General features: G+C 42.6%; 1 protein-coding gene across 1 annotated transcript in view; it reads right to left on the bottom strand.

Annotated features, from left to right (window-relative positions):
• Positions 1–505: 505 nt before the first annotated feature.
• LOC120718317 (SH3 domain-binding protein 4-like) overlaps positions 506–20,247 on the bottom strand; it is a 29,611-nt gene continuing 9,869 nt past the window's right edge. The window contains exons 3-4 of the mRNA XM_040006799.1: positions 3,680–3,868; positions 506–3,280 (exon numbers count right to left, since the gene is read on the bottom strand). Of these exons, the coding sequence (XP_039862733.1) occupies positions 3,056–3,280; positions 3,680–3,868 (414 nt within the window). The 3' untranslated portion in view covers positions 506–3,055. The remainder of the gene's footprint in view (positions 3,281–3,679; positions 3,869–20,247) is intronic.

Here is a 20,247-nt window from a genome sequence, read left to right as displayed (position 1 = left end):
ACTCACTCATCAACTGATGACAAAATTAATTTCATACTGACCCAAGTGGACCCCAGTAAATTTGCAGTTGTGGAAACTATAAAAGCCTCCCTGGTCATTTACACTGGTGATTTGCTCTATGCACGTGATCAAGACCCTCCAGCCCCCTCCTTAAAAAAATGGACAGTATAATGAGAGCAGTTCAACAATGAGAATAGGGACTGGTACAGATCATCAACCCTTTTTATGCTACCTGAGCCACCCTTCTAGTTTCTCTTGGTCTTGCAATGTATAGCCAGAAACTACCCAGAATCTCTCCTGCTCCCTACCACCTTCAACTGCACACTTTCTCAGCCATTGTTTTTTTTTTCCACAAACAGAGCACTGATAACACCTGAAACATGACGGCCTGTCTCCCATGCTTCAGATAAGGAGTTTCCTGACTGTGGTGCCCTGTTTGTTGGTGATGGTGGTGGGGGTGAGGGGGTTGTTTGCGCAGCCAGCAGCAAGTCAATTCTCACGAATGTCGTGTACAAATATTTACATTTTATTTAGAGTCTCTTCCGTAAAAGTATGCAGTCACAAAAAAGGTTTTCAACTCAACACTGGCTGTGTCACTAGCACATTATACAGTATGCAGCACTGGGACGAAAGCTAGAGAAGCTTTGATAGACAGTGTCATTACAACAGTGGTCTCAACATTGTACATGGTTATTTGTGTAGAGCTCTACTTATTTTTGGCAAGCTTTATAAAAAACAGAAAGAAAAAAAACAGATTTTGCATAACAAAGATGAGAGAGTTCAGAACTAAGAGGTGTGAGTTTGGTTACTATATGGAGGTACAGGCTCAAGGTAATCGTTAATCAAGACATAAATCCTTGATGGACCAATCCTAACACTCAGTCGGTGTTCTTGATTGTTTAGTTTACTGTGACCCATATTTCAGCCAGTTAGTTTAAGGTCCCCATTACGCAGGACACAGTGAATCATGCCCCATCTCCACTGTCCCCCTTCCATCTCTCTACTTTGTGCTTTTAGGGCTAAACATGCTTCACTTTTCTCCCCATAATTTCGCCAGTGCTCTTCTCCTCAACTTTACTTTATCCTGAAATAAAATTAGCATCTAAACCCCACTTGCAGAACCACACACTTCATCATGATACTACCGTTTAGTAGAACAAAAGCACTCTCCCAAAGCACAATGCAATGCAGTTCATTAAATTTATTCTGTTTTGAGTCATTCTGGAGCAAAGTTACAAAGTTTGCTCTCACAAACCTAGCAGTTATTTAAGGTGAACCAATTATACTATTCCCTTTTTTTTCTTTGAAAGTGGTCGTTACTAACAATGAACACGGCCAAGGTTTCAGATAATGAGGTCAGCATATGTAGAAGGAATCCCTGTGTGTCAAAAGCTCAGGCGTCATGCTACTCTAAATACTCTTTCAGACATTTTATTTTTACTTTTGGTGCTTTTTTAATGTCATATGCTCACATCTCAGGCTATGAGGATAGAAGCTCCACCTATCTGCTGTTCATGCTTTCTTTACGAGGGGCAGCCAATCAGAGGAAAGTTGGCTTAAAGAAGTGAACAGAGAGCAAAAGTAGCTTGTTTCAGACAGAGGAGGAACTGAGGGGCTGCGGAAAGGCCATGTATGAACTCACGAAATGCTACTTGTAATTAAATGAGGTCCACTCTGAAACAGACATTTTCAGATGTGCAAAGAAAAGCAGCAGGAAGCATTTGACCACCTAACGTTAGCAAGCAAGTCACATGCATCCTGTCAAAGTTCCTTTAAAAGAGAGTCTCATAACTTAACAATTCATTTGAAATGCCTCCAGGCACTTATTTGGGTGAGATAGAGGCAAAAGACCTGCTGTGGTGATCCATAAGATTTGAGTGGATTATCTAAATTAACTTAGATTTCAATGATCTGCAGGGAATAAACACTACATGTAAAGACCCACTTGATTTAAAAAATGATTCTGTCTGATTCTGTCCGAAAATAACGTTTTAAACAGCCCGCCACAGTTTGACTTCTACTACCATCTTGTCTGCTGCACAATTTTTGCAGATTTTAATTCAGGACTGTTTGAGAGACCTTTCTCTCCCACAGGCGGGCACAATGCATTCACACTCCTCACACAAACTGGACTGTGGCGGGTTAAGCATGCTCAAATTGCCTAACGGGAGTGCATTCTAAGTCAAACATGGACTGTGGATATCTATGTCTGACATTCTCAGTTTTGGAAAGGTTGGGACAAGTTGAGTGAACTAGAACAAAGTGAGTATGGCTCAGGTCGAGGCTGATTTATCAATTGATGTTTAGAAGGTCAAGTTTGTTACAATAAATTTAATCAGAAAACAATATAACATTTTTTAGGAGGCCAAAACTCAAAAGTTGATTTAAAACTGACACAAGGGTTTTAAATTTTGCTGAAACTAAATTATCAGTTTAAATCTAATAAATCCATTGATTCATGTTCTACAAAAACACTGCGCGTTTCAGTGTAAAACTGAATGTACAATCTTCAGTCTCAGATCTTCGAAAATAGAGGACACCAAAATATTTGGATCACTGAAATTTGAAGGACTGCAGTGAGGGAGAAGCTGAAGACAGACCAAAGGTGATGCTTCTTCTTCTTAATGTATAAATAAATAGAACAGATCTGACACGTGAGGATACGAGGATACAATATCTAAAAATGTCTTTTCTTAATAAAAATGTCTGTCTTGGCATTCAATCCACAGATCTTAACCAAATGGTTGCTTAAAAAACTGCTGTGCCATAATAAGAGTACAAAAATACATAACTGTGCAAGACTGAAGCTATTAAAAGAGTCTCTGTGAATACTGCAAGCTCCATAGAGCACTGTATTGTTTGCTGGGGACGTGGGGCCTGTCTGGTGATGTTGCCCTGGGCACGAAGAGCTGAAGGCAACGCTGCAGGAACGACAGCAGTAGTGGCATTCAGAGTGAGCAAACAGCTGATATGCAGCATTTCAAACGTTGCAATTTCAAAAAAAAAAAATTGCTCCTGAAGAGCAAGGTGTGCTGGTGTGGGGCAATGCTTGGGTTCAGATGGCATAGTCATCCTGAGCAGAGGGGCTGAAGGCGGAGCTCCGCAGGACATCCAAGCAGTTGACCAGGATGAGCGTGCCGGTCAGGTGCTTCCAGCGTTTGGTGATGGGGTTCTTCATCTTGTCCAGGCCCATGTGAAGCTCTTGGATCACATCCCTGTAGCTATCGCCAATCTGAGCTGCCCACGTGACCAGGAAGTCGTATGCCGGCTTCCACATGGCCTGCAGACAAGAAGAGCAACAAACGTGTCATGATCTCCTGGGACACTGACATGTCGAAAAACTGTCACCGGCTGACAGAATGATACAGATGCACTCGGTCCACTTGTGATTTTGACAGAAGGGAAAAGTGAAACATTTGTATTTCTCAAGATGTGTCACTGTTCCTTTAAAACACAATAATCAGGTCAGGAATCACCTACACTTTCAGCTGCTTAGGTCAGCTGATTTCATCCTCTGAGAAACATGAATGTCTTAATGTTACAGATTCAAACAGACAAGCAAATAACTGAGTGTTCAGTCCTAAAACATAATAAAGCTGATCAGGCTTGTACAGAATGGATTCGTTGTTGAAGTTGTTGTTGTGTGAAATCTTTTTTTGGGATGTTAGGACACGCGTACCTCGCTGTCCACCACCCCGTTCTTGTCACGGTGTGGTGCCTCGTAAGCATCCATTTGTTGGCGCGAAATCTTGACGAGCCTCTCGGCCATCTCCCTCCAGCGGCCGGCTACCTCCACGGCGGTGGTGAGGAGGACAAAGTCCATCACCAGTCGGGCTACAAGACCCTGACAGTCCATCTTCAACAGGGCCTGCAGAGAAAAGAGAGGGAGAAGATTTCAGATGTGGGTTCTAAATAAATTATTCACCTTTGAGTGATGGAGGTCGATTCAGAATCAATTCCTGATTCTGAAGAATTCTGGTTTGGAATCAGTGTTTAATTTCATTTCATTTCAATTCAATTCATTTTTATTTATATAGTGCCAAATCACAACAACAGTTGCCTTAAGGCGCTTTATATTGTAAGGTAGACCCTACAATAATACACACAACATGAACATACATACAGTGTGTTCACAAAAAGTCTGTTTAAGGTGCAAAGTGACCAGACGCCAGACAGAAGTCACCCTTTACAAAGATACAATTAATAAATAAATGCACATCTACAGGTTTCAGTTTTTTCCACAGCTGGCCTCTCTAACCCACTGCAAATCTCAGCTTTGTGCAATTTTTACGAGCTTCAGGTTGGATGTAGAAGTAAGAACCTTGTGTTGCTTCAGTAGCATATTTATGACATGAGGAATGCAGCAGCTCAACACTGATACACACAGGATCCAATATGAGATCCAGTACACAACAATGACATGTCTGATGTCCAAAGTGTCCCAATATTTTCTTACAAAATTCCCCAGTCTGGTCAAAAATGTCTCTGGTTTTTTACCACGTTCATGATGTAGTTGGGTCTAAATAAACAGTAATTATCTGACTTTCTTCTAACCAAAAATAGGACAATTGAGGACAGAGAGAATAAAAACTAAGAAAGAAAAATGCATGATGCTAAAGTGACTCCTGTTTGTTTGAATTTAACTGGTTTGGACAGGAGCCCGGCCCCTCCCATCAGCCTCTGCAACCTCTCTGTCTCTGTCAATTCTGCCCAGATGACTGGTGATTGTGGGAAAACTAAAGACTGCAGAGACTCGCTGTGTTCCTACGGCGGAGAGGACCTGCAGCACGTCAGAGCAGATTTGCAAATCCAAATGAATCTCATGCAAATAAGTGCATTTCCACTAATGTGTGCTGACTTTATGAGTACACTTGTGAAGACAGTGTATTCTAGAGGCTTATATCCATTTATGGAGAAATTTTCATAAAATGAGTTGCAAAGTGTTTTTTCAGCTTTATTTTGATAGATACAGTGAAGAAGGTTCAGGAAAGCAGGGGAAGACATGTGGTAGAAGGCCACGGGTTGGACTCGAACCCGGGCTGGCTGCTCTCAGCAGTGTGGCATGTGGTCGCCACATGGGGGGGGTTTACACCTGGAGTGCTAATCTTCAAGCAGTGCAAGTTAAGAACTAAGTCTGAACTAAGTCTGAATCCTGCCCTTTATAGAAGCTAGAAGGCCCAACAGCACTGATATTAACTTTAGGCCCAACAGTTTGATGGTGCTGGTTCCAGGTTTGTGCCAACAACACATCTCTTTTTGATAGAAATGCATGGAAATGCATTTAGACACTAAGGGTTTTCGGGAAGAGCCGTGCTGCTCTCTGAGAGGAAGCAGGAACCATGCTCTCCTGAGTTTTAAATGCACTTTAGAAAAGCACACAGCAACACTACATATGAGCAGGCATAGGGAGGTTTGGGGTCTTCACTCACCCCGGTTCTGTTAGCCGTCAGGGCTGGGGGGCTGGGAGGAGGTGCTGGCCGTCAGACTGGGGTCTGGGATGCGGGGCCTCCCTGCTACTGCAGATAAGGAGGTGGTCCGCTTGCCTCCACCCCAGAGAGAAGGGTTACATCTCCTGGGTCTAGGTGCGGCTTGCCCCTCTGAGGGTGGGGGTACCTGGACCTGGGATATAGAGTATGTTTGGGGAGTGCGACTGTCTGTGCAGTGTCTATTTGTGTCTGTCTACACGTTGGGTGAGTGCCGAGTATTTGGTTGTGCATATGGGGTGGGAATGCACGTCTGTGTCCGCGTGTGCCTGTTCGTCTGTGTCTATATGTCAGGTTGGGTCTTAGACTCAACCTCTCTGGGTACATCTCAGGCCCTCTAAAGTACGGAGGCCCATCTCCCCTCACCACACTCCCTGCCGGTGGCTAATGCTCTCAGACGTTGGTGTGTTGGTGGTCCTTGTCGTCTGGGGCTGGGCGCTCACTCCTGGTGGCTGACTGGCGGGGCCGGGCGCCTGTGGCCCGGCTGGGCCCCTTCCAGGGGGTGGGATGCCCTCAGGCATCTGGCCTCTGGGCCTGAAGCTCGGTCCTCTCTGGCACAGCTGGCTGCCGGCAGAGCCCGCCGGCACACCACTGCAACCCCCTCTGGCCTCTGCTCCGTAGCTGCGGGGTGACCTCTTGTTTGGGGCTCTACTCAGCTCTTCCCAGGAGGGTGGCACGGTTCCCCCCCTTTGATGGTCCTCCTTGGGTCCTTGTACTCTGGGGCCTCTGGATATCTGGGGCCTGGATCTCCTCCATACCTGCTTCATACCCTGGTGGACGGAGCTATGGCTCCCCACACTCCCTAGCAGATCGTTACATGGAGAAACCTTTGGAATACAAGCATGCTGATCCACACAGGTGTTCACACGGGTGTTCACAGACGCGGACTACACCTTTCTTGGCTGCTGCCTCAAAGCACATTGTGCGCTGTCTATCTTGCGTGCTGCACAATATCGTTTATTTTCAGTATCTACTGTTATCTACTGCTAGCTAGTTTATTGTGATGGTGCTGTTTTTTTTTATTATGTTGCTCTTTGTTGTTTGCTTTCTCTTCTGTTTTTTTTCTCCATACAGGTGATCCAGGTGTTTTGTTTGTTTGTTTGTTTTTTTTCCTTTCTTCCCCCCCTTCTCACCGTCTCTTCTCCCCTTTGGTTTTCTCTCTCTCCCTCTCTTTCTTTCATTCTTTCTCCCTGTCCTATCCCCCAGTCATGTCTGTCCCGTTTGTAGCAACTGAAAATAAAATAAATTCATAATTATAATAAAGGTCAATCAAATGGACCAATATGGCAAGGCCATGACGATCCACTTGGTAAAATAAATCCGCTTGGCATCTTTCTTGGCCTTAAGACAACAATTCTGATGGCTAAAGATCCAAACGGGACACGAAAAAAAAAAAAAAAAAAAGAAATGCATGGAAACTGTTTCAGACTATATCACCAAATGAGGAACTAAAAATTTCTATTCCGAGTGTCCTCACAAAGACAGAAGTGCCAGCACACACTCGGATGCAGCCTTTGACTTGCAGGCTCAACAGAGCGTAGGTGAGTTTAAAGCTCCACTTTGGACCTCAGCTGGATGTGCAGGAATGTGTGGAACGACAGGATATTGGGGGGGGAGGACGGGAGACTGGGGGAGGGGGTAAGGAATGCAGATGCCATGCTCCAGCAGCCTCTCTCGCTCTGAGAGAAGACCAGAGGATGAGATAGCGGCAGCTGGGGGCCAATCAGACGGCGTTTTGCTGGAATGCTGGAATGCTGATCTGTCGCCACATTACATCAAAGACAGAGAAGCAAACTGAGTCGATCAGACACTTCTGGACAAAATCTGCAGCTAAAGTTTGATTTGGACTTTGAGTGACAGACAGAATCACACAATGTTTGTTTGGTATTTTTCTGGATATCTTTGTGAATGTTAAGGGGAAGAGGATTTTAGCAATACAAGCACCTGTTTCCTTGCTAGATAACAACAGGAAATTCCTGCCAAAATAAAGGAGAACACTTCCTGTCTCAACACAACACAAGTCTCTAACAATATTAGAATTTGTTTACTGCAGCAGAAAGTGTTGGACTGACAAAGTCCAGCAAACATTAGGAAAATAAACACATTTATTGTATTTCGTAGGTTCAGAGTTTTGGATTTTATTAACAAGGCGAGTTTAACTGAGATGTTATTATTTTGCTCTATACTGGTATTTTAATGTTTAACTTTTTAACGTATTTCCAATAAAAGAGAATAAGCATTCCCACTCTGGACAAGGAACTTTATGAAAGCACACAAGAACAGAAAATAAACACATGACACAATAAATATAAAAAGAAGTGAGTGGTCACTAAAAGATAAAAATGCAACAGCACAAAAACCAAGAACAATGAGCTAACACACCACCCTGTGTCCTGCCGCAGAGCACACAGCCATGCGGTGACCAGGGACCGAGGAATTCCAATGAAGGCTCATGAGTTAGACGAATCTCAGCTTTGAGGTTGCAAGCTTGAAGCAACTACCAGTACAACAGGGTCACCAACAGCCACTTTATTACCAAATATAAGCTACACAGTAATGGCTAATAAGAAAATGACTTTACTTGTGGAGAAAGGGTTAAAGGGGCGCTCACACAGGAGGACTTGACGCAGTGACGTGGTGACCACACACCATACAAGTCAGCGACATTTAAGCCCCTTTTCAATTAGAACCTACTCAGATCAACTCGCCACGGTTTTCAGGGTTTTTCATTAGGTCACAGTACCTGGGACGAGGTCGTTTTTGGTACCTGCTCGGCTAGGGTTCCAAGCAATCCAAACAGGTACTAAATTCTGACGTCGTCAGACTGCATGGCACTGATTGGCTGGTCAGTAGTGTCACTCGATGAGTCATGAGAGCGTCTCGTTCACGAAAATCAAAACTGCTAATTTTGAAACTCGACAAGGAAAATGGCTACAAAAAACAACGCTGTGGTCCCTGAGTCTGACGAAAAGCAACAGACTGAGCAGCAGGTATATATTCGCTTCGATATCCACCTTTGTTGTAGCGTTCATCTTGCACATTTATTGTGTCGTGGGACGCACAGACAAGCATGCAAACAAGGTACTCCCGGGTTGTAATGGAAAACCAGTCGATCCGAGTCGAGTAGGTACTAATGGAAAAGAGGCTTTAGCAACTTCAGGGAATGAAATAACTGCTGTCAGCGCAAAGTGGGCGGCTCCAGAATTAATGTTTTCATAGCTTGAAGTCAAGTAATTGAAGCAACTACCAACAAGAGTAAAGGATAGTCCTGATTGACATATGAAAGGTTGGTATATAGATTAGGGGGTTACCTAGGCTGCTTATGTCTGGATTGTCCCCTAGCAACCACATATCAGCTACAAAGCAATGCTGAGTGAGCTAATCACTTGCTGTTCCACAGGGGCATCTGAACTGAATGTGAATGACTGAAGCAGCCTACCTGCTGGTGCTACCTTCCCTAACATTGGCGACCCAGTATGTGTTAGGGTTGGAGGTAGGGTTTCTTTAACAACCACCCCTTTTAAAAGTCCGAAATTTCATTGAAAATGCAACATCTTCTAGTTTCTGAAAATGTGCGTATTTAGCATGTTGCTAAAACAAAACCCAATAAAACCCTTAATCTAACACTAGACAGGTTACTGGCCACCTGGTAGACCTTATCACACTTTTCTAGAGTAGTAGCACAGTGGTATAATAACTGTCGGCTGTAGCAATGGTCCTTATAATGATCACCCGGTCCATTACAGGCATTATCATGCCTATAATGGACTGAGAGGTCAGTAATCCTTCAGTCTGTTAGGATTTTCTGCTTTACATTTTAAACATTAAGTGTTATTTTAAGAATTTTGCTGCTTCAAAGTTTTATGTTGGTAAGCCAAAAACCAGCATTTTAAGTAAACATGCTACAAACCCTATCTTACATGTGATCTGTAATGCTGGAGCAGCTCCAGACACAGTACAGGTTCTATGAATGTTTTTTCCCTGCAGTAATGAGGTCTATTTCACTGTTTGAGTTTAAAGAAGATGTTCTGTGGATCCACACTTTGGTCTCTTTTTGGAGCGTCTTGGTGGTTGGAAATATTCTCCTTGCTGTAAATTTTTGATGGCGTGTTGTAAAGTATTTATCACAGAGCGTGGCTCCCTCACGAGTCCACGAGTCTGATTCTAAACTAATAATTGCACTGCAGAAGGCCGAGCTGGGCACACTGTCATTATTGCCATTTAAAAAGCTTCTATGCAGTGGGATAATACTCTGCCTCTATAGAGGAATCAACTACTGTGCTGCGTTTTTCCAAAATGTCAGCTGCTTTATGTGTTATAGGACTCTCTGAATGTTTGTGTGTGTGTTTGTTAAATGCCACCGAGTTTGTTTCACTAGCTCAGCAATCAGTGCTCTGAAGCCCTGCAGCTCTCCCTGCTGCATAAATCATCTGCTTGTCAAAATGAGAAGAAAATTCCTCCAGACATATTTTCAGAGATAACGGCGGTGTGGAAACGAACGAAGCGGGTGGTTTCGGTGTCTGTTGTTACACACCAAAACACACACACAAACACAGAGAGAGAGAGGGTGCCTTTAGACCTGTAGAAAACAACCAAACTAAAGCAAAGACAATTTTGATAAATGATTTGTTTCTTCCATTGTCCTGTTGCAGTTCTTTTCCCCTCACCTAGAAAACTGACAGTCAATCTCTCCACTTCAATCTCCTCTTTATTATTTTTCTATCCCATCTTCATTTTCCATCTGACTTCCTCCACCTCACCCATTTGCAGCCTCTGTGCTCTATCTTTGGCACACTTCTTTCTTTCTTGTCTGTTCTTTCTCATCTCTTTACCACTTTGCGAGCAGTGGCATCAGCCTCAAAAACTAAAACATTGGAGAGATTGGAGAGCCCAGCTGCTGGTTTTTACCCTGCATCTGAACTCTCCTAATTCTTAAGTAACTCCCCCCAAAAAGGCAGAATCTCCTGAGAGTAAGCGAGCTGTTGTTCAGACAGTTATTCCAGAAGCAGCAACTCACCACACCCAACCACTGAAGGAGGGGGAGGAAGAGGAAGTGGAGGGAGGAAAAAAAAGAGGAAGGAGGCCAGGGATGGGGAAAAAAAACCCTAGATTGATCTGTGTACAAAAATGGCATAGCAGAGCGCAAATTGCATATAATGGGCCTCGCCATTTTTCAGAGCCTTCCTCCAGAAATAGGATGTTATTATTATTCCCAAGCTCGATTTGCTCCACTGATCTCACTGCAAGTAATTCAGTGGGGTCAGATGTTCAGCTGCAGAGCTGAGTGAGAGCTTTGAAATGAAAATCCCCTTTTAGCTCTGAGATACAACAGAGGTCCCCCGCCCCCCATGTGGTCCCACGCCTCAAGATCTTGTGGAATCTCTACACCGGCATCTGACTGAAAGGAAGAACAGGACGTGGGGTTTCTTTGGTGCTGAACAGAAGATATTCAGCTGAAAGAGCAAAGCTCAGTCTTTTTTTAAGGGTGACAGAAGGAAATGTGTTTATTACATACTAAACTTAGTGAGCCAATACAAAATTCTCTTTGTATTTGATGCTTTATGTTGAAACAATGGAAATTTTTCTTTTGATTTTCCTATTGTTGGGTCAGAATTAGAGCTTAAACGATTAATCCTATGACCTCTAAGTGACCGTAACCCTCATGGTCTTCCAAAGTCTGGAAATCAGGGGGCAAGCAAAGTAATCATTCAAACTAACACGCATCATAATTTATTTATTTTACAAAAGTCCTTGTTGCTTTACATAGAGTTTCAGAGATCAGGTTGATCAGTGATTACTTGCACAGCAGACAGTTCATCTAGTCCAGGGGTCCCCAACTCCAGGCCTTGAGGGCAGGTGTCCTGCAGTTATTAGATGTGTCTGTGATCCAACACAGCTGATTCAAATGGCTACGTTACCTCCTCAACATGTCTTGCAGTTCTCCAGAGGCCTAGTAATGAACTAATCATTTGATTCAGGTGTGTAGACCCAGGGTGAGATCTAAAACCTGCAGGACACCGGCCCTCGAGGCCTGGAGTTGGGGACCCCTGATCTAGTCCTTTGACTTTTTGGGGACTTACCTAAGCTGTACTTGGCCTTTTACCAAGAGTCAGGTGGGATAGGCTTCATCCCCACTGGACTAGTTAACAATAGAGACTGATGGATGTTTAGAATATTAATATTATGAGTGACATGAAATCATAAAGGACTGATTGTGGTGGGAATTCAGTATTTTTGTGTACTGTGTGAAAGGAATGAAAGCTAGAAGATGTGTGTGGCATCAAAGACCTTTCGCATACCATAAATTGTTTTGAGCAGCCACCTATCCCACATGCTCTCATAAGCCATGAAATTCAGAATCAGAATACTTAAATTTTCGACTTTTTGATCATTTCTCACACCACAGTACGGACGTTGGTTTCTGTTACTCTATGTCAAACAGTAATAGAAACCAGTGTCATGTTTTCGTTATTGAAACTATGATATATCTCTTGACAATGTTGCTGTGAATGAATGTAGAAAAAAAAGACCTGAAAAAAATCTCTAGATTACCGATAATATCACCATATTGTGATACTTGAATTTTTTCAATATTTGAATTTTTTACTTGAATTCAAAACTTATTTGGTTGTACAGCTTTAATATGTTTTTCAGCCATTATAATTTTACAGTATTAAGAATAACATTTTGCATGGCTTCATTAAATATACTGAAGCCTCTTCACTATAACTGATTCTGAATAGTTTTGTACTCTTTCCATTTTTAGATTTGCCTGAGTTTGTATGGAAGTACCCTACTGGGGCATTTATCTTGACCAGACTGATATGGTCCAGAGACCTCAATTACTTTGAGCAGGCACATAGCAACCCTGAATCCTAATATCAGAGATGCATTTGAAAGTCCTGCATATCCACTGACAAGAAAAGCAAACTAACATTAATGTTACTGAGGAAGCCAGCACTGACCTGCCACCATCGAGATGGAACCACAGAGATGGAAACACAAAAGCCTAATTAGACTTAAATGATGCTCAGAGGATATCTGGAGAAACCTCAAAAAATGTTACACATCATACTGGGAATACCTCACAAAGTAACAAGGAGATTCTTTTTTTCACTCTTTCAATGAAAATGAACAAGCTGCCATAGAAAAGCTACAGCACACTCACATCAGTGTCCACACTGAAAAGGTCTGTGGAGTTAGTCTTTTCAGTCATTTAAAGACCCATTTTAAGAGCACCACAGGAGGTCCATCACACTCCACTACTTTCTTCAAAGTGATCACTGATGATAACGGCATGTAACACTGTTACATTTACTGTTGCATTACTAGAGATGGCACGATACCACTTTTTTATGTCCGATACCGATACCGATATCATAAATTTGGATATCTGCCGATACCGATATGAATCCGATATAATGTTTTTTAATCAACAAAACTGTTTTTTAAATATCTTGCTGCATTTTGTATAAGTTCATACTCAAGTTTAAAACAACAACTACACTAAAGTTATTCTGTTATACCTGTATGCAAAAAAAAATATTTCATAGTTCAGCAATACTGATCAATCTAATAAACTTAAACCTACACCATCCTCCCTATTCTGGTATTTTAAAGAGTACTTAGCATAAATATTAAGCAACCTAACTAATAGGGTTCCAACTCCCAGCAACAACAAAAATAAATAAATAAAAAATAGGGAACCACCCCTCACGCTCCACCTCATGATGCTTAATCGACGTAATCAACCTTAATTTGATGCAGTGTGAAAAAAAATGCACAGAAATCAATTATTTTTCAAGAAATATTAAATAGATTCAACATCTTTCTTCAACAAAATTGCAGACTGCACAGATGGTACCTTCCCAAAGGAAAAAGTACTATAGCTTACTAGGGTATATATATATATATATATATATATATATATATATTAGACTTAATAGTTACTATATACAGTAATGGACTTCTATTCATTTTGCATCAAATTAAAACTTTGGGTGTCAGATAATTATTTATTAAAAGCTAGACATTTTAAATGAGAATAAGAAAGAAAAGTATGTCTTTGTGCCCCCTTTTCCCTGTTAATGCCCTATCGGCCCCCCTGGCTAAACTTTGCTAGATCCGCCCCTGCACAGTTACCAGCGTCAGCTACGTAGAAAAAGATCCTCGAGTAGAAAGTAATATTAAATACATTCTAACAACAGCTGATCAAGCTTAAACATGCTGCTGTTGTTCAGCCGCTGGTTTCCTCTTTCTGGTGCAAAGTGGGCCAAAAGCAAACTAGAGACACGGACTCGCGACAGAAAAGCCGATCAGCTGATCGTTAAGCAGTTTCACGATTGAAGTAGCAGTAAGAAGAGGCAGTCGTTTGTTAAGCTTAACGCAGGAATGCTTTACAACATTCAGAGATGGACTTACACACTTGCTTTACTTCTCTCGGGATAACTTTGTCGGAGATGAAATGCCGGGTTGCTAGCGAAGCTCCAAATGCTATCCAGACCACCGACAGGTCCCGCATGCCACAGCCGCTCTATCACGTGATGCATACTGCTCCGACGTGCTAACGTTCTGAGGTGAGTTACGGCGTGTTGCAAGTTTTGTGAGGTGCTTTCGTGATATTTAATGGATCGGATTACATTTTTTATTTTTCTCCGATATCCGATCCAGTAATTTAGGTCAGTATCGGACCGATACCGATACGTAATATCGGATCGGTCCATCAACAGAAGGTACTTTCAGCTGATCCCCTATTTCCCAAGAGGCCACCACAGTGGATGTATCCACATGTTGACTTGCCACATGTTTTTGCTCTTCCTCACATTTTACTCAGGCTTGGGAGAGGCACTAGGACTTACAGCAATGTGAGACCCAGTTAGGCTGGGTTTGTTTGCACCCCTCGGAATCGAGCCAGGGGTCTTTCAGACGTAAGGTTAACGTGTTTAAGTAGACTTAGGTGTCTATACATTTCCCTTTAACCATCCAATCCTTGTCATAACATAAAATGACTGCATTTGCAAAATAATTTTAATAGTTGTAATAATACATGTTTTGTCATTGTCATTTATATTTCTAACACAAATGCTGGCAAATTATCATAAAAATTGGATTTAATCAGTTTCCACCTCTGTGTGGAAGACAAAGACAGAAAGGTTATGACACCGACTTGTCAGAAAAACATTAAATATTTACAAGTTTATTCCCTCAGATTTTTATGATTTAGCTGCAGAGAGATTTTCCTAACATTTCTACTGCTTTAGCCATTTTCCATTAAAATGCACACTATTACTGCAAAGGCAAATCAATGTTGGCAAACGAGTGGTGTCTGAGTAAGCATCTAGCAGGCAGGTTTACAGTTTAGTGTAAAAACCTGAACGTGCCCAAACATCATGTTGAGGTTACAACAGGCCATGAGCAGATAAGGGGAGAGGAATGGAGTGAGTTAAAAAAAAACTTAAGGGGGAGTGCAGGACCGAGAGAGCCTGTTAAAACTTGTCCAGAATTTCTCAATCACACAGCACTCAGTTTAGGGCAACATAGTGTTGAAATCATGTAATTTTCTTATAACATCAATAAATATTGTTCAATTTTTTGCTATGGGTGGGTCTCTACTAACCCCTGAGGGAGATGTCTCGCTCTTTGATATAAGTGTACTGTTATCAGGAAACCTTAATGTGTCTGAAGTATGTGAATCCCTTGCAACGCCCTAGAAAAGTAGAATTGCAACTTTAAAAAATAAAATGATTTAGGTTATATGTTAAAATTCAACTTTTCTGCTCTTTTTCTTAGGCTCACAGCAGTAGTATCTCCCAAAACATTAAATCTGAATGCTTGCATGGCATCTACAGCATTTTATTGAACATTAAGAGGTGCTGCTTGATAATAGCTTTGTACAATTTGAAACAAAGCATGAAAAATTAATAGAAACAACTACAGTTTAAGACAAGACTGAAACTCTCAAGCTGCTGAAATTCCTTTTTAATCTATTTTCTTGGTGAACAGAATGCAACCAAATGACACTGAATGAATTTGGTGTCCAGCCCGACACTATGAAAGCATCTGCTGAGGTTTTCCTGCTGCTGTGGGTGAAGCACAGGAAAACACCAGCAGAATCAACACTGAGCTGAAAATGAAACCACGTCACATCATTTTCTCTCTTTGCTTTTCCATAACAGTTTCACAGGGAGGGTCTCACATGCACCGACATGCACACACAGATTAGCTACCAAAACATATAATAAAAAAATCTCAGATTACAACACACACACAGAGGGAGAGTGACTTCATTCTCTGCTCCTGTATATATTTTCATAGGAAAGAACTATCTGCTGCTACATTATATCAGGCTTCTAATTCTCACTTATAGAACCTTTAACAGAAACTTGATTATACTTGGACCTAATTGCAGATTTCATGAAAAAAAATCAGAGAAGTTAGAAATCTGTGATTTTACACTGTGTCAGACATTTTTCATTCTACATCTCAATTTTTTCCCCCGACATATCTTTGTCACAAAACCCTTAGTGTCACGCTCTCTTGCTCTGGAGAGTGTTCTCGTGTGTGTGCAGGTTGCCGCCCTGGTGCATGGAAGTTAATAAGATTGTGAAGCAGCTGGATGCACACACCTCATGCCCATTCTTTATCACACTTCTGTGATTTTAAAGGCAGGCTTCTCCCATCCACCTTCCCCAGCAAGTTCAGCTTCAGTAGCTGTAACGTTAGACTCTTCTTTTCATGCTTTGGTTTTTTCACAAATACATACCCGCTGTTTTCATCTTTAGGAAACTCTTAGTGTGTGCTTCATACCCATGTGGCCCCCAAGAAGAATTCACAACTGACTTCCAAGCTAAACTGGAATTGGACTTTGATTATCAACCTACCTGACTGCTTATCAGTTATTTACCCTGCTTTCCTGCAGCAGAACAACAGCAGAACTCTGGCTCCTCTAGCTATGCTCACCACACCAACTCTCTCCTTTCTCTGGTCTCCAGAAGCTGATACAGACTTCCAAACCTGTCTATTCCCCCAGGTTTTTAGATTATTGATGTAGATGCCTCCCTTACTCAATCAATCTCCCAGAACATTGGCTCAGATGGTAAGCTACATCCTGTCTATCTTCATCTGAAAAGAACGACGATGTTGCCATTAAGCTAGCCCCAGAGGGAGTGGAAACATTGGTTCCTTCTTATTGGCAAAGCACACCTGATCCAGGTAACCAGCAGCAGGTAGGGCAGGGATATCTCAAAAACAAGCAGGATGCTGGCCTTCGAGGACTGGAGCTTGACACCCCATGACAAGGACTCGACAAGGAGGTTGAGTCCTTGTCATGCTGGGTAGGGACTGTTTGTGGGTGTTCTAAATTTCCTTTTACCTATTGCTTGAAATCCAGGGATATAATACCAGACACAGATTCCCAAAGAATGTCCCGATGCTCCTCCCATAAATATGGGTGAACTAACATGGAGAGACTGACATGAAGCCACAGTCAACCAAGACCAGACAACATGATCCAGACATAGGAGGAGGCCCTCCCAACTGCCTTTATGTTCCCTCCTCCATACACTCTCAAGTAATCCAATGGGCTCAATGCTGTGGGATTTGCATGCCATCCTCGAGTGAGTTGAACCAGAAACTTTATTAAACAAACATTCTGATGGTCTGCTCTGGAAAGGGAGGTTTATTCTTATGTGTCAGCCTGCTCGGTCTATGCCTTAAATAAATATTTCCTACAACCCCCATCAGATCTATTATAACCTCTGGACCCTACTAGAGCAGGGCAATGTGACCAAAAATATTTATTATGATATACATTTGAAAATTTGCGATAACGATATAACTGACGATATAATTGACACTACACAAAATACTTTACAACTCCACAATTTTATCAGTGCAAAAAAAAACATCACTGTATTTTCACTTAAACAAGCAGCTGTTTTTTACGTGCATTAAAGTTATATAAAAAATTTAACAGTGCAAATGCAAATTCCTTGCTGACAGTTTAACCAAAAGGCATTTCCAGTGGAAATTAGCCGACATATCCTCAGCATAACCACGTATAATATCCACAAAACTTAAAAATACGGTAATATTATGTTGAAGCACAGTACGTATCACTCCGCGAGGCTCCTGCCTACGATAGACTTTCGAGCACCGTGTACCACATAAAATAGTTTCGAGGTCAGTAAACACAACCAGAATTCATACATAAGGCACACGGGATTATAAGGGGCACTGTCTATTTTCAGAAAAATCTAAATATTGATTTTAAGTGTGCCGTATTTTCCAAAAAACACGGTAATAACCACGGCCCGCTAGCATGCTCTACCAAAAATAGTGCTTTGTTCTGTATCTGACGGACGAAAGCTAAACCAGTTCCACACCACTGAAGTTGCAGCATTTTTACAAACCAATTCTGGTTTATCTTTTTCATTCAATGATCCACTTTCGCCCTTCTCATTCTCCGTCGCCGCCATGCTTTTCCGCCATTTGCGCATGAAAACAAAGGCGCTGCGCATGCACGTTTTACCCATATTCTATCGCAATATTTCATTTTCTTATCATTGCCCAATATTATACCAGTATTACCGTGAACGGTATGATATGGCCCAGCCCTACTCCCTACCAACAGACCCTGGCATTGGAATAGGTTTTGTTACTGTCCTTCTGAAGGGAATACAGTAATCCTTGAAGTCTAAGATTTTCTAAATCTTTCCACTTCAAAGCACCTTCTAAATTGCTCGCCAGCTTAGAGATAGCTAATTTATTGATCCACCATGTTTTTCACCTTCCCAGCATTCCTAATGACACCAATTCAGACTGTGAGTGTCAGTCATTTAAGGTGTGCAAGGATTTTTGTAAAATGCCGGGTGCTTAGGTTAGCCTTTCCTTTTGGTTTCACCCCAAAGAAATGGCCAGACAAAGCGGTGTAGCTCTGTGCACTGTACAGCCTTCTCCAACCAGTCTACCAGTTGGACCAGTCTACCAGTTGGTCTACCAGCTCACAGTTGCTTTGGATTGAGTGCACATGCAATACACTCACGTCATCAGCAACAGGAATGACAGTCTTTGAAGCATTCCCGTTTCAAACCAAGGAGCAAGAGTTGGCAGGGCCATCAGTCCTCCACCACCTCACTGCTATAGGATTTGGAATCAGATTAAGGCAGCGCTTCTTTAGACAGCAGAGCAGAACAAACAACTGGCAGACCACAGGAGGACCCTCCTCTCCCAACTATGTGGCAGGTCACAAAGTTTGGCTCTCTACTAGAGACATTCCACTCAAAACTGACTAGGAAGATGGCTCCCATATTATCGGACCCTGTTTTATTTTGTTATTGAAAGACTAATAAATCATGCCGATATTCTTAAACTTACAAGGTCCATGAAATTCACCCTACTTTCCACGTGTTTGTTAAAACCCATCACCTCAAGCCCATTTCAACCAGTAATGTCTGGGTTTTGTCAGAATTGAAGTAATTCTGAGCACAGAAAAGTACAGTCAGATTTTGCTTCAGCTGGAAAGCATCTGACTGGTAATGCTTTCCATTTTTCCTGGATTACAATGTTCCCAAACATGAAGTAAAAAGAACACCTGAATATACGCAAATCAACCACACAAACGTTATCAACAATTGATTGGCCTTCCCAGAGCCTGGACCTCAACATTACAGAACTCTCTCTCTCTCTCTATATATATATATATATATATATATATATATATATATAAAACACCCAGCACGCCCCTGCGGGCGGTTTATCCTTCAAGCTCGGGTCCTCTACCAGAGGCCTGGGAGCTTGAGGGTCCTGCGCAGTATCTTAGCTGTTCCCAGGACTGCGCTCTTCTGGACAGAGATCTCCGATGTTATTCCCGGGATCTGCTGGAGCCACTCACCTAGCTTGGGAGTCACCGCACCTAGTGCTCCGATTACCACAGGGACCACCGTTACCTTCACCCTCCACATCCTCTCGAGCTCTTCTCTGAGCCCTTGGTATTTCTCCAGCTTCTCGTGTTCCTTCTTCCTGATATTGCTGTCATTCGGAACCGCTACATCGATCACTACGGCCGTCTTCTTCTGTTTGTCTACCACCACTATGTTGGTGGTAGACACCGGTTGGTTAGCCACCACCATTTTGTCCGTCTGTATCTGGAAGTCCCACAGGATCTTAGCTCGGTCATTCTCCACCACCCTTGGGGGCATCTCCCATTTTGACCTCGGGACTTCCAGGATATACTCGGCACAGATGTTCCTGTACACTATGCCGGCCACTTGGTTATGGCGTTCCATGTATGCCTTGCCTGTTAGCATCTTGCACCCTGCTGTTATGTGCTGGATTGTCTCTGGGGCATCTGTACACAACCTGCACCTGGGGTCTTGCCTGGTGTGATAGACCCCAGCCTCTATGGATCTTGTGCTCAGAGCTTGTTCTTGTGCTGCCATGATTAGTGCCTCTGTGCTGTCTTTCAGTCCAGCTTTGTCCAGCCACTGGAAGGATTTCTGGATATCAGCCACCTCTATCTGCCATGTACAGGAGGTGGCTGACAACTGCTCCGTTCCGTAGTCGGTATCCGTAGCCAGTCTTGTTAATGATCTCACTGAGGGGGTTCAGGCCTATGCAGAACAGCAGTGGGGACAGAGCATCTCCTTGGTAGATCCCGCACTTGATGGTGACTTGTGCTATGGGCTTGGAGTTGGCCTCTAGTGTTGTGCGCCACATCCCCATTGAGTTCCTGATGAAGGCTCTTAGGGTCCCATTGATCTTGTAC

The sequence above is a fragment of the Simochromis diagramma genome, unplaced genomic scaffold (assembly GCF_900408965.1).
Source record: "Simochromis diagramma unplaced genomic scaffold, fSimDia1.1 OVJJ01000514.1, whole genome shotgun sequence".
Lineage (NCBI taxonomy): Eukaryota > Metazoa > Chordata > Actinopteri > Cichliformes > Cichlidae > Simochromis > Simochromis diagramma.
Note: the sequence above shows the minus strand (reverse complement) of the source record. Positions and strands in the feature narration are given on the sequence as shown.